The following is a 15,236-nucleotide window of genomic DNA, read 5'->3' on the forward strand; positions in this document are numbered from 1 at the left end:
TTGTCCCACTCGTGCGCGGACGTGATGATTCCCTGCAGAAGGATTCTGTTTGGAGTTTGAACATCTTAACGCCGCCTGTTTTATTGCCAGGAAGAAGGGTACACAACCTCTTCTGATACTCACACTGGGTACACGAGCAAACACCAACTCCCCCCTACCCCTCCTCGTGTGCCGTGCAGACCTTCATCGGTGCTCTCACCACCAACATCAACACCATCACCACCACCATCAACACCAATTACACCACCATCACCGCCATCACCCACCACCATCACCACCATCACCCACCACCATCACCACCAACACCATCACTACCATCACAAATTACACCATCACCATCAACACCAATTACACTATCACCATCAACACCACCACCCACCACCCATCACCCACCACCACCATCCACCATCACCCACCACCACCCACCACCACCCACCACCACCCACCACCACCATTCACCACCATTCACCACCATCACCACCACCATCACCACCACCATCACCTCCATACCACCACCCACGCTGCGTTTTTTTACGCGTTTACCAATTGACTCCTCCCCAATTCAAACAAACTCGTTACGCGCTGCACGCGCCCGATGATTGTTAGACGCATCCCACGTGACGCGCTAAGCAATCAGCGCTGTCCGCGTAAATGGAGACAATTCAAATAAAATATTGTGTGTGTGAGTATACACGTGTTGTGTGTGAGTGTACAGGTGATGTGTATGTGTGAGTGTACAGGTGATGTGTATGTGTGAGTGTACACGTGTTTTGTGTGTATACACGTGTTGTGTGTGTGAGTGTACACGTGTTGTGTGTGTGTGAGTGTACACGTGTTGTGTGTGTGTGTACACGTGTTGTGTGTGTGAGTATACACGTGTTGCGTGTGTGTGAGTATACACGTGTTGTGTGTGTGTGAGTATACACGTGTTGTGTGTGTGTGTATACACATGTTGTGTGTGTGTGAGTGTACACGTGTTGTGTGTGTGTGAGTGTACAGGTGATGTGTGTGAGTATACACGCGTTGTGTGTGTGAGTATACACGTGTTGTGTGTGTGTATACACGTGTTGTGTGTGTATATACACGTGTTGTGTGTGTGAGTATACACGTGTTGTGTGTGTGAGTATACACGTGTTGTGTGTGTGTGTGAGTATACACGTGTTGTGTGTGTATACACGTGTTGTGTGAGTGTACACGTGTTTTGTGTGTGTACACGTGTTATGTGTGTGTGAGTATACACGTGTTGTGTGTGTAAGTATACACGTGGTGTGTGTGTGTGTGAGTATACACATGTTGTGTGAGTGTACACGTGTTGTGTGTGTGTATACACGTGTTGTGTGTGTGTATACACGTGTTGTGTGTGTGAGTATACAGGTGTTGTGTGTGTGTACACGTGTTGTGTGTGTACACGTGTTGTGTGTGTGTGTGAGTATACACGTGTTGTCTGTGTGAGTATACACGTGTTGTGTATGTGTGTGAGTGTACACGTGGTGTGTGTGTGTGAGTGTACACGTGTTGTGTGTGTGTGTGAGTATACACGTGTTGTGTATACACGTGTTGTGTGTGTGAGTGTACACGTGTTGTGTGTGTGTATACACGTATTGTGTGTATGTGTGAGTATGCACGTGTTGTGTGTGTGTATACACGAGTCTGTGACCCCGTGTACACTCTACACTACTATACACATGAACAAACGACTCAACGCCATCTCGTTGATTATTATGAATGGAACATTAATTCTAGACCATATATTAAATCCATAGAGACACACAGAGATATATATATACTCATAGACATATAGATAATCGTATGTATGTATGTATGTTAAACTTCTTTCGCACCGTACGTAGTTAAGGGTTAGGACAACCGACCAAACACAAAAACGCAGTTTTAAAGAAATGAGTTTTCAATTTGAAAGTTTATATGCTGAAGCGGCTTCATAAAATCAGAAGAGCGTTCCAGACGGCCGCAGAAGCGCGTCTGAAAGCGCGCGACGCGGTGACCGCCTTTTTATTCGATGGTTCGCCAAAAGTCACCGCTGCTGCTGCGAGGATGAGCAAAGTCCACGTGATGGTTTATGCCCCTTGACGAGATCAGCGAGGTATCGTGGTAATTTTCTGACCGAATTCGCGAGCACAAATCAGATTTGAAACACGGTAAAACGAATTCTTCTGCCGTAGCTGATCATTGTTACAACGCTGTGGGTGATCACGATATAATTTTCTCCGATACCAAGGTTCTTTGCAAACCCACGGGTTTTTATCAGAGATTTGTTCACGAGGCAATTCAGATCTACAAGCACAGACACAATTTTAACCGAGAAGATGGTTTCAAATTAAGCAACCATTGGAAAGATGTTCTAAATCGAACCAAACATTAAACTAATTTTCAATGGTACAGTATATTTTCCAAGTAGTGGTACCCCAAACTTTCGCAGCTCTTAAATTCCCTTTTCACACCATCAATAGGGAAACTACCCCCCCCCCCCCCCCGCGCCAACCGGCACGTGCACTTGCATGTACACCACTTCTATGCTAAGTCGGGCAATCAAATGCTAATTTTTTATGCTAATTCCTTTGTCAAGGCACCTTGTTTCCTCGCACACAGCTTAAAGGTCGCGGTCTGAGCGTGGCTGTGGTCCACTCCATCGCTGTCCTCGAGACAGCCTGATCCCTTCACCTGATGAAGGCCGCTTGTGTTGTGGCCAAAACGTCGTGATTTTTGTTGTATTTTTTACCTACGTGACTTTACCGAATAGAACCAAAGAGTAATGTTACATTGTATACTCCCGAGTACCGTACTATATTGTACACTATGTTTACCCACGTATTTTACAGCCCTTAAAATATTAAATAAGCATTTGCTCTATTTAAGACCGGACGCAGGTGGTTTGCTTCACTGTTCTGGCAAACCGCCCGATGATGCTGATTGATATAATTACCTACGAAACGTCGAATTACTCAAATTGTAAATGTTGTGGATTTACTCTCCAACACGCCGGTGGGCTGAAGTGGTAAACCAATTGGCGTTTTGTTTACGTGACAACTACCTTACTGATTGGCCGTGTCGGGTGGTGGAGGGTTTCGACGCATTTATACTTACAGCGATCTAACCCCACCAAGAACCTTCATTATGAGTCATATTGGTCGCGAAAGCCTGCGACGTGTTAAACTGAGACAAGAGTGTAAAGGCTTATTGTATATCGCCGGTGAGAGAACAGGCAAAGGTGCGTCACCACAATCCCCATCAAAGTGCACGACGGCCGTTCAAGGCGTGCAGGCAGAATCCCCTCGTTACACGGCAATTCCATGCACGGAATTTCGCTGCAGTGTTAATTACACGCGAGGGCGCAGATTCGATATACGCGACGTTGCATTCGCAGTGACGGAATTGTGAATGTCTCTAAATCGTAATGTGTTTTTTTTTTGGTGGGGAGGGAGGAGGGGGGGGGGGGAATCCTCGCGTTTCATATCACCACAGTTCGTGCTTAAGCACCGCACAGGGTAGTCCAGATGTCTCGTGACCCACCAATGAATTCAACCCTAAAACACTATTTACTTTGCACATTCATTTCTGTTTTAGAGAATGAATGTGCGTCACAGGACATCTGGACCGGCGCGTACATTCGTTTTTATTTCGCGACTCATTTTGAGTACAATTTCACCGTGAATTGATTGACGTCCTGTTATATTTTGCTTTACAAAAAAACAAACCGTTGCCGCACTTTAAAGTGTGGCTTCATTGGTACTTTGGTAGGCCTTGGGGTGGGACTGCTTTCCCCGTAGGAATGCACCGCCAATTATACAACGGCGAGAGTCGACGCTGAAAAATCGGAGTTGGGATTTGCGGACTTTCTCTCCTTTTTATTCCTTTTTTAAAACGGGCAACGTCGCTGGAACCTTTCTGCTCCGTGTATCGAGGGGACGCCCCCCATGTGCACCTATTTCTTCAGAGCGCTACGCAGGTGAACAAAGTCGAAGATTTCCTTGAGCATTGGCTGCACAGCTTTGGCGAATTGCTTGAACGGATTGTCGGGTTTGCTCGTGGGAGCGCTCGCCTTCACCGCTGTCATCAGCTCGATGTGTCTCAACTTCTCTTCGTGAGCCCTTTCATTGGCCTGCAGAAGGACAACAACAACAACAGGTTCGGCTTTTGTGATGCGCGTGCGTGCGCGTGGGAAATAAAAAAAACGTTTGATTTAAATTAAGCTTACTGTTTTTATTTTTATTTACCGGGTAAGACCCACCAAGTTATTTAGCTTCTTTTTTTAGAGAGGCAACCTGGCCACAAACGATAGTTTAACGAAGTGGCTTATCATCACGTGGACATTTACAGCAGGGAAATACTCTAGACGCGTGATGTTCAATCCAAATGTGGAGGGAAAACCCGAAGGACCCGGAAGAAACCCATGCAGCGCAAACTCGACAGAGAGAAATGCGCCCAAGTTGGAACCCAGGGCCTTCTTGCTGTGAGTCGCGAGCGAGACCACCGAGTCATCCACAGTTGGTGAATTCAATGGTGAAGATGAGAACGACGATGGCTGTGGTGATGATGATGATGATCATGATGACGGTGGCGAAGACCGTTCCGTCAGTCTTGCCAGCCACATTGCAGGCGACGCGTCAGCGCAGAATAAGAGCCACTCCGCTCTGTGGCGCACGCGGGTCGTGAATCTGGCACCTTCATCTGCTCCTCGAAGGCTTGCATGTGCGCTCGCTGCTGAACATTTTCCGCCTCAAGTACTTGCTTCTCGAGCTCCATCTTCAGCTCCATGGCTTCAGTTTCTGTCCAAAAAAGAAACACATTTCACGCGCGCATTCTCACCGTGAATCGGCTGGTGGCGATCCACTTTAGCGTCTCACTATAGTGGCTGTAGTGAGACGGTGTGGTGTCTCACTATAATGAGACAATGTAAGAGTCTCACTATAGTGGCTGTCGTAAGATAATGTTGGGTCTCACTCTTGTAAGACAATGTAAGGGTCTCACTATAGTGGCTATATTGAGACAATGTAGTGTCCCACTATAGTGGCTACAGTGAGACAATGTTGGGTCTCACTCTTGTAAGACAATATAGGGTCTCACTATAGTGGCTGCCGTAAGATAATGTAGGGTCTCACTATAGTCCCTACAGTGAGACAATGTAAGGGTCTCCCTATAGTGACTATAGTGAGACAGTGTAAGGTCTCACTCTTGTAAGACAATGTAAGGGTCTCACTATAGTGGCTATATTGAGACAATGTAGTGTCCCACTATAGTGGCTACAGTGAGACAATGTTGGGTCTCACTCTTGTAAGACAATGTAGGGTCTCACTTCTGTGGCTATACTGAGAGAATGCAGTGTCTCACTATCACGGCGGCCCAGCCACGGCACGGGGGCTCAGGCTCAGCTCGTGGGGAAATCCCCCGAGCGTGGCTACTGGAGACCATGGCTCCGAGCCGGCACGGGGATTAAGCGCGTTGCTCAGAGCCGGCTTCGCGTGAGCCGGAAGCGCGCCTGAGCCGAGCCGTGGCTACGGATGCGCTAAGGAACGAGCGCGAAGGCTCACCGAAGCGCTCCCTCTCCCTCTGCGTGACGGTCTTGTCCAGCAGCAACAGGTTATGCCTCTCTTCCTCCCTGCCCTTCATGAAGACCGCGAGCTGGTTTTCCTTCTGCGGATCCACGAGGCGTCGGGCAAGGGCGAAAAATCGAAAGTGGGTCACGGCGCCCGCCTTGGCGGCGATGCACAGTAGAAAATCGAAGAACGACAACAGCAGCAGCAGCAGTGGCGACACTTCGACGGTCATCGCATCGCGGCGCTTTCAGGTGCGCTTCTGCGGGCCATCTGGAATGCTCCTCCGTCCGATATTAGGAAGCAACTGGAGCGATGCACTTTCAAATCATCTAGATGGTAAACTGATTTCGTTAGAACTGCTTTTTTTTGTGTCTAATCTGCTGTCCTTCCCCCGCACCCCCGATTGGCACGGTTGGCTCCGTGCGGTGCCCAAAAGAAGCCCAACGCCAGCACGTACGCACAAACACGAGTGTACCTCGTCTCCCAGGCCTTGCGTGGCGCGGTAGGCATCCCTCAGCTTCTCCATGAGGCCCTCGTACTCCAGGAAAACCCCGGGCTTTACGAAGTCCTCGTCCTCCCCCTTGTGCAGCTTCACTGGGATCGGCTCGTACAGCTCGCGCAGGCGCCGGTCACACCGCAGCGCCGAGGCCTCCTTGTTCTCTTTCACCAACTTCAGGTACTCTTTGGCCAGGGTGTCCTGCGCCGACAAAAACCCGACAGCTCGCGGAACGTCACACCGTGGCGGCGATGTCGAATTGGGCAAAGGAATCTCACCGAGTCAGCTTAATGCGCAGTAGTAGTAGTAGCGGTAGCCTTTCGCGACCAGTGTTATCCGTGATAAAGGAGTTTTGTTTATTTTGTAGGGGTCACACATCACGTCGATATGAAGGAGTTGGTAAACCCACGACCACCGGACACAGCCAATTGGTAAGCTTTGTCACGTGAACAAAACGTGTCGATTAGTTACTGCCTCAGCACACCGGTGTGTCGGAGAGTAATCCCATAACGTTTACAATTCGAGTAGGACGTTTCGCTGGTGATTACAACCAGCCTCATCAGGCGATAGCCAGAATTATGTTGACATAGTTTACGAGACAAGAGCAGTGCAATTGGCAAATGCCCCTCTGGTGAGCACCTCCGATTAGCACGGTTGGCCACGTACGGTGCGAAAGAGGTTCAGCTTGCGTACGTGCATACACACACTTTGTCTGAAGGCTCCGCTCACCATGAGCTCCTCCTCGTGCTCGCGCTCCCTGTCGAGCAGCGAGCGCTCGTGGAACAAATCCACGGCGTCGCGCGCTCCACGCTGGTGCAGGCCGACGAGCTCCTCCGCTGTGGGGAGCGGCGTCCGCTCGTCCGCCGTCACGGCGACGGCCGTCCTCTCGCGGTAGAGGGCCAGCGCCTCCTCCTTGGCCTGCAGGTTGGTGAGCCTGGTCACCTGCTCCAGGGCGCTCTCGATGCAGGGCACGGCGCCGTCACGCTGCGCCGTCACGTACTGCCCCACCAGCTGCACGAAGGCTGAGAGAGACGCGGGGAGAGACGCGGGGAGAGACGCGCGGAGAGTCCCGGGGAGATGCGGAGAGAGACGCGGAGAGACGTGGACAGAGACGTGGAGAGGGACACAGAGAGAGACACAGAGAGAGAGACACGGAGAGAGACGCGGGGGCAGGCGCGATGCGAGCACGGCGAGCTACGACTACGTCAAATCATCTCGAAACTTTACACGCCGCGCGCTCTACTCAATAATCTCCGGTTGATGGTGGTGCGATCGACTTAAGGAGGGCGCTCCTCGCGATGGCTCACATTGGCCGGTGAGGATGGCGCCCTCGATGTGCTTGCTGGCGGCTCGTCCCAGCACGTGGCTCGTGAACTTCTCCGCCGTCGCCAGGAACTCCGGGTCGAGGCTCCCGTCCGGGAGGCTCTCGATGAACTCCAAGTTCTCCCGGCGCGTCGGCGTTGGAAACACGAAGCACTTCCGATCCTTCGGGAACAGAAGCGCGCCCCGATTACCACGTGGTGGTGGTGGTGGGGGGGGGCTGTGGGGGTTCCCTCTGATATATAATTATTATGGCTGCCGCTATAAATGTTACGCACGATGATGAGCCACTTCGTTGAGCTATCATTTGTGGCCCGGCCGCTTCTGAAAAAGTTGCTACACAGCTCAGTGGGCTTTCGCTGGTAAAATAAACAAAATGTATTTTCTTTATATATATAAAAAAAAACTGTTTAAACATACGAGGAACGCACGGAAGTGAAGAACACACTTCTAACGACCTGGCAGTAATGATCGCACCTCAGTGACACGACATCGTCAGCTCAGAGGGTGCAGCAATCGGTAAGGTTGTGGACCCCAGCACGTGATTTGTCTCGCACGGTCGCACCCGGGCTATTGCCTATCGCAGCAGCTCCTCTTGCCTAATCGCATCACCGTTACGCTCGCGGTCTCCAACACTTAACGCTGTTAGGGGCACTCCGTCTCGTGGTGGTTTTCAAGGGGGGCCCAACTCGTAGCCTTGGCGACCAGGGAGCAGGTTGGTGTGGAGGGGGGGGGGGGTGGCGGGAGGGCAAGGCAACCCCCCTGCTACCCACGCTAGTCACGCTACCGTCCTACCTTGAAGTAATCGCACAGGAGCTGCCTCTGCTCGTTGAACCGTCGGCAGTCCGGCGTCTTCCCCTTCTTGCGCATCTGCAGGCAGTGCTCCATGTACTCGTCGGCCGAGCACGGCTCTCCGTCGACGAGCAGCTTCAGCGTGAAGTCGCGCACGCAGATCACCAGCGGGGGGAAGTAGCGCTCGAAGTCCGAGCCGAGCTCGTCCTCGTCCTGGTTCACACGCGTCCTCACGTGGTCCGTCATGTTCAGCACGAAGCTGTGCCGCGAGCGGAGCGGGGATGGAGCGGAGTGGGGAGGAGTGCGTTAAGGGAACCGGGGGCAGTGAGGATGCCGCGTGGGATCGTGTCCGGAGAGTCTCGCGTCTCTTCTCGTCCGTACCCAATACATCTCATCTCTTATATCGCTGCTGCTGCTGATACCACGGTGACTGTGGTTACCGTGCACTGCACCCGTGAATTTCTCCATCCGTAACCATCACGACACCGCAGGTCCCAACAACACACTCACTCACCCAATAAACTACTCACTCACCCACCCAATCAACTACTCACTCACCCAATAAACTTCTCACTCACCCAATAAACTACTCACTCACTCACCCAATCAACTACTCACTCATCCAAGCAACTACTCACTCACTCACCCAATAAACTTCTCACTCACTCACCCAATCAACTACTCACTCACTCACCCAATAAACCACTCACTTACCAAATCAACTTCTCACTCACCCAATCAACTACTCACTCACTCACCCAATCAACTACTCACTCACTCACCCACCACACTGCAGGTCACAAAACTTATCTTTCTGCTTCTTTCCTCGCACTGCTCCACTTTGGAATTCCACCTTCCCATCCATCCTCTCTTTTTTCCTAATATCGTACTATTACCTTGCTCAATAAGGGCTATTGCCCGAAACGTCACGTGCTATATATTGCCGAATATGTTGAATTAGGTTTTTGTTGTTGTTTCTATATATCACGTGGTCTCTAATGTTGAGGATGCAAGAAATATAATTAGTATCATCATCTGCCCATTGCCAGAGCATGCCTCTGCAGTGGAGTTCAACGTCGATGTTGCTTTAACCCACGGGAGGATTCAATGCACGAAGAGGATCACAGTCTCGTTTGCAACGAGTGCCTTGCGCCGACGAAATTACGCGAAAGCAAAGCGAACAAAGTCGTGCACGGGGCAGTCCTCCAACTTACGAACGCAATTCAGACACGTCCGTAAGTCGGAACCGTTCGTTGAGTCGAGCACTGCCCGGCACGGCAACAAAGCAAATTGGACATTGGCTGCGTTAGCGGCGGCGATCGCGTCGGGAGGATACTGCAGCTGCTCGAGGCCTCCCTTGTCGAGCGTGCCCGCGACGTTGTAGACCAGCGTGGTGCTCAGCAGCACGGCCATCACGAAGAGCCACGTGTCGTGCGTGCTTCCGGCCTGGGGGGGGGGGGGGGGGTCGCAAAGAGAGGAGGGTTCATACAAATCACCGTGAAACAGCCCCTAGCGTGCTGATGGCGTGCAATAACTGGTATACATCCCGTTGGGTACAAAGCGAACCTCGAGGGATTCGCTTTGTTATACTGATGGTATCCCGACGCGATGGCCACATCTCTTAGTATGGCACACGATGCGAATCTCCAAAATACATTGCCAAACTCTTTCTTAAAATGCATTCAATATACAGTGCCTCCTTGCCGATACATAATCTAGTATCAACATTTCAGGGAATTGCTTCATTGACCAATTGTGTAAAATGTTGAGACATGAATTTTTTTTGCAGTAGTCAATTATTGATCGACGATGCACACGAATGCATGCAACCGGTGCAGCCAGCATCAGAATCTGTATTTATATCCTGGAGAAATCCGATGAGCTATGAAGCTCTTTTTTCCCACAGTTGTCCAGTCGGGGGCAGGTCAGAACGTTACAACAACAACAAGCAAGCACAAACAGACGATAGGAGCACAAAGGCGTGCGAGAGGTAAGCAAAGTCGAGATTGAAAATGCAATTCTTTAGAACTGTCTTCTTTGGTTCTTTCGGTAAAGTCACGTAGAATGAGAATAAAATAATAAATTGATAAAATAAAATAACACAAGCGGCCGCTTGTGTTGTGGCCGAAACGTCGTGAGAATATTATTGTGTTATTTTATTTTATCAATTTATTATTTTATTCTCATTCTACGTGACTTTACCGAAAGAACCAAATAAGATGAATCATTGCAGTCACGAAAGCTTTAAATCGAAATCTTTAGAACTGATTTTTGTTCTGTGTGTGTGTTTAGTTTGTAGCCCCAAGTCCCGGGACATCGGATGAGCAAAGGGGCCGTCCATAAATGACGTCACGCACCTAGGGGGGGGTTGAGAAATGTGACATCACATCAAAGTGCGCAACTTTAAATGAATATAGACAACACGTTCTACTTAATTAAATAGACTTTTTAATAAATGTTTTCTCCTACAACATCAGAGTGCAGCGCCGCATTAAATACGCAATGACAATAGTTTAAAGCGATTTGAAGCATGTTTTATTTTTTGGGAGGGGGGGGGGGCAGAGGTTTGTGACGTCATATTTGAGGGGGGGGGTCTGACTTTTTGTGACGCCGTGTGACGAGGGAGGGGGGGTCAAAAATCGTCCAAAATCGCGTGACGTCATTTATGGACGGCCCCAAATACATAAATAACTCAACCGGCAGGAAATCCACCGCGACAAGGGCGGGGGTGACCCCAGAACGGGCTAGGGGAGACAAGGGGGGTGGGGGTTGGTGTGGGGAGGGGGGGCTACCACCACCACCGCCCCCCCCCCCAAGCGGAGTAGGGGAGAAGGGGGGGTGGGGGGATGGAGGGGGGGCTACCACCCCCCCCCCCCACCAGAACGGACGAGGATATCGGCCACTGACCGACTCTACGTCTCCCAGGCCCTCGGTGTCGAGCAGCAGCAGCCACTTGTCCTGGTCCAGTGGATGGGGTCTGGGCCAGACCCAGATGCCCTTGGTGTGAGACTGGACCGTGCAGCCCAGGGAAAAGCCTGCGGTTACAAGAGGAAGAACAGACACACACAGAGACCCAGACGCCCTTGGTGTGAGACTGCACCGTGCAGCCCAGGGAAAAGCCTGCGGTTACAAGGGGAAGAACAGACACACACACAGAGACCCAGACGCCCTTGGTGTGAGACTGCACCGTGCAGCCCAGGGAAAAGCCTGCGGTTACAAGGGCAAGAACAGACACACAGAGACCCAGACGCCCTTGGTGTGAGACTGGACCGTGCAGCCCAGGGAAAAGCCTGCGGTTACAAGGGCAAGAACAGACACACACACAGAGACCCAGATGCCCTTGGTGTGAGACTGCACCGTGCAGCCCAGGGAAAAGCCTGCGGTTACAAGGGGAAGAACAGACACACACACAGAGACCCAGACGCCCTTGGTGTGAGACTGCACCGTGCAGCCCAGGGAAAAGCCTGCGGTTACAAGGGGAAGAACAGACACACACACAGAGACCCAGACGCCCTTGGTGTGAGACTGCACCGTGCAGCCCAGGGAAAAGCCTGCGGTTACAAGGGCAAGAACAGCCACACACACAGAGACCCAGACGCCCTTGGTGTGAGACTGCACCGTGCAGCCCAGGGAAAAGCCTGCGGTTACAAGGGGAAGAACAGACACACACACAGAGACCCAGACGCCCTTGGTGTGAGACTGGACCGTGCAGCCCAGGGAAAAGCCTGCGGTTACAAGGGCAAGAACAGACACACACACACAGAGACCCAGACGCCCTTGGTGTGAGACTGCACCGTGCAGCCCAGGGCGGGATGAGAACCCAGAGACACGCGTGAGTGGTCAAGGGCCATGGGAAAGGTCGCGCTCGTTACACACACAGGGGGCCGTCCATAAATGACGTCACGCACCTAGGGGGGGAGGGGGGCGGGGTCAGACATTTGTGACGATGTGTGACGAGGTGGGGGGGAGGGGGGTTTGAGAAATGTGACGTCACATCAAAAAGCGCAACTTTAAATAAATGTAGAATTGTTATGACAACACAAATTGTTATAACAACACTCCTACAACATCAGAGTGCAGCGCCACATTAAATACGCACTACAATGACAATAGTTGAAAGCGATTTTGAAGCATGTTTTATTTTCAGAATGGAAACATGTTTTTTTGGGGGGGGGGGAGGGAGACAGAGCTTTGTGACGTCATATTTGAGGGGGGGTCTGACTTTTTATGACGCCGTGTGACGAGGGGGGGATTGGGGGTCAAAAATCGCTCAAAATCGCGTGACGTCATATATGGACGACCCCACAGTGCTTGCCACAAACACCTCGCTGATCTCGTCAGGGGGCATAAACCATCAATCGCGCGACACTCCGATCATCCTCTCAGCAGCAGCGGCACCAGCGGCTTTTTGGCTGCTGGCCATCGAACGGATGCGGCCACCGCATCATAACGCGCCTCCAGATGCGAGTCTGCGGCCGTCTGGAAAGCTCTTCCGATACTCGGAAGCCGCTGGAGCTATGCGCTTTGCAATCATCTACATTGACAAACTACATTGACAAACTCATTTCTTTAGAAACTGCTTTTTGTGTTTAGTTTGGTGTCGTCCCCCCCCCCTCCCCACGCACCTCCGATTAGCGCTGTTGGCTACAACACAAATACAAAGATCTCCCGTATAGCCTGTAACAGACTGTAGGGGCAAGTGCTGTTAGCGAGCAGCACCTGTGAAGGCCGGCACGGCACACGAGAGGGTGGGTGGCCAGCACCACGCCCGGCCGCCTTTGTCTCCCCCCCCCCCCCCACACACACACACACACAAACTACACACACACACACACAAATTACACACACACACAAACTACACACACACACTACAATAGATCATACACAAAAGAGTGACGGTGTTGTTCAATGCAAGGCCCGCGGGCTCTTGGCGGAACCTGGTGGCCTTGCGTGCGGCCCCCCTAACGTACGGCCACCCGACACAATACGCGAAGGGTAAAAAACACCCCCAGCACCAGCACCATCATGGTCCTCGTGCTGCTGTCAATCAAACCCGCGATGGGTTCAAATGGTGTGGCAGCTTTCGCACTTATGATGTTGTCGTATCGCACAAAGTGGCCCCTCGAAAAATCAGTGGACTACAACAACGGCGCGCACACAAAACCACACACAGCACAGAACGCATATAACACACGAACTCAACACGCAAGACACACACACACACACACCCTACACAACATCAGACACGATCACACACGACGCATTAAACAGCGGCGGCGGTTAGGGGAAGTGAGCGACTTAGCGGTTTCAGTTTGGGACGGCTCGCCCCGAGTTGCACGCCATCACACAAAGACAAAGATCCCCCAACCCCCCCCCCCCCCCCCACGCTGTGTAGCCTGTAACAGACTGTTGGGGCAAGTGCTGTTAGCGAGCACCTATGAAGGTCGGAACGGCACACGAGGGCGTTGGCCAACACCGCGACGAGTGGCGATGTGTACACACCGCACCCGGATACTCATTTGTGGCCGAGTGGACCTAGGGGAGGTCCCGGGACCGGTTCAGACAATCGTCACCGGGTTGTTGGTGGCCTGCGAGCGGGAATGGAACTCGGGTTGCCCGTGCGTGTCTCGGTCTTGCTGCTGCTGCTGCTGTCCACGACGAGAGGACTTCAGCAGAGAGAGAGAGAGAGTGGGAGGGAGATTTCGTGGAGTGTTTGCTGTTCCTCCTCCGTTGAAAGGAGCGCAGACTGCACGCACAGTGTTATTTACGACGATACTATACGGTCCGTGGTGTTGGCTAATGTAGTAAACCACTGCAGCGTTTCCTCATTCGACTCTGCGAGTTCCTAATGCGAGGCAGGCAGCTGTCACAATTACGTCGCTCATTACTAGGTCCCTACTGACACCCGGACTCCCACGGATTCAGAATCAGAATATGGGTGTATACCGGCGGAATCCGATGAGCTGCGAAGCTCTCACGGACCGAAGAGCGTCACGTCGTTAAAGCGCAATCACGCAGCGTTAGCGGCAGCAGATAAGAGAAGGTGCGGGGGGGGGGAGGAGGGGGGAGAGATCCGTGAATACTCGAGTGCCCATTCGTACCGGAGTTGCTCCCCGCGAGGCGGTTCATGAGGAAGGATTTCCCCGTGCGGTACCTCCCGACCACGGCCACCACCACCACGGGCCCTGTGACGACGCGCGACAGCGCCGCTGCCGTCTCGGGCACCAGCACGAATCGGCCCTCCCCGTCCGTCACGATCAGAGGCAGCGGCTCCGCGAAGGCTGCGGTGGAGGAGGAGGAGGTGGAGGATGAGGAGGAGGTCGCCATGAGGTCGGCAGCTTGAGACGCGAGACGTCTTCGTGTGTGCGAGTGAGAAGAGACGCGCGCGACTCTGCGCCAAATATCGCGGGTGCCGCCTCCCTGGCACGAAACCGAGCCCCGCCCCACCCGCACCTCCACCCGGCTACAGCACAACCGATGACCACGGCTGGCTGCTAGGTCCGGTTTCGAAAGAAGTTGAACACACTCTGGATACCAAGCCACGCGCACGCACGTCGGAGCATTTCAACCATCGGAATGGAGCTGAACCCCTTGTTGGTTTACACGCAAACACGCACGCGCACGCGCGTGTTATGGGGAGCCCGTGGCGCAGTGGTTAGACCTGCATTTGGAAATCACAATGCTGGTGGCCGCAACACACTGAGATCAGAGACTTGGGTGTTTAGAATTTGAATCTGGGGAAATCTGGAAATCTTGAGATGCGAGGTCTGATTCATTGGGGCTATATTTACTTACCGTCGTTCCAAGAATTTTTTGGCGGAATGACGGACATTGTTGCGGCCTCTCTCGCCTGCGTTCCACACGTGGCCGCATACCCATAACATATGTTCAGTATTTGTCAGACGTTTCAGGTGACCGAACACAAGCAAGAAAACCGCAAAGCGTTCGTCAAAATCACTCCTTCGTCTGGCTGGCTGATGTCGAGCAACAGCTATGATGTTGCATTGACCGTGGAACTAAACTTCTGATTCTCGTATCTCGTTTCACTGTCTCGTTAATGCTTCTGCAGTTTCTAA

The 15,236-nt window shown here is 52.1% G+C and overlaps 1 protein-coding gene across 1 annotated transcript; it reads right to left on the reverse strand.

Annotated features, from left to right (window-relative positions):
* Nucleotides 1-1,885: 1,885 nt before the first annotated feature.
* LOC116953604 (guanylate-binding protein 1-like) lies at nucleotides 1,886-14,578 on the reverse strand. Its single transcript, XM_032973949.2, has 10 exons — nucleotides 14,262-14,578; nucleotides 11,068-11,195; nucleotides 9,497-9,606; nucleotides 8,164-8,419; nucleotides 7,356-7,533; nucleotides 6,778-7,070; nucleotides 6,028-6,249; nucleotides 5,547-5,649; nucleotides 4,681-4,784; nucleotides 1,886-4,117 (listed from the first exon to the last, which is right to left on the reverse strand). Exons 1-10 carry the CDS (start codon nucleotides 14,485-14,487, stop codon nucleotides 3,941-3,943), a joined length of 1,797 nt encoding a protein of 598 aa, XP_032829840.2. The 5' UTR covers nucleotides 14,488-14,578; the 3' UTR covers nucleotides 1,886-3,940.
* Between the last annotated feature and the right edge of the window lie 658 nt (nucleotides 14,579-15,236).

The sequence above is a fragment of the Petromyzon marinus genome, chromosome 52, assembly GCF_048934315.1.
Source record: "Petromyzon marinus isolate PM22_M1 ecotype Great Lakes invasive population chromosome 52, UKy_Petmar_22M1.pri1.0, whole genome shotgun sequence".
In the NCBI taxonomy this organism is placed as follows: Eukaryota; Metazoa; Chordata; class Hyperoartia; order Petromyzontiformes; family Petromyzontidae; genus Petromyzon; species Petromyzon marinus.

Bases quoted from the DNA above. Each gene is read 5' to 3' on its own strand.
- LOC116953604 (XM_032973949.2), bottom strand. From the start codon at position 14,487: ATGGCGACCTCCTCCTCATCCTCCACCTCCTCCTCCTCCACCGCAGCC. The intron at 5,650-6,027 runs GTACACTCGTGT...GTGGATCCGCAG, and splicing joins CGCAAGGCCTGGGAGACGAG to AAGGAAAACCAGCTCGCGGT. The intron at 4,118-4,680 runs GTGCCAGATTCA...GTCCTTCTGCAG, and splicing joins CCTTCGAGGAGCAGATGAAG to GCCAATGAAAGGGCTCACGA.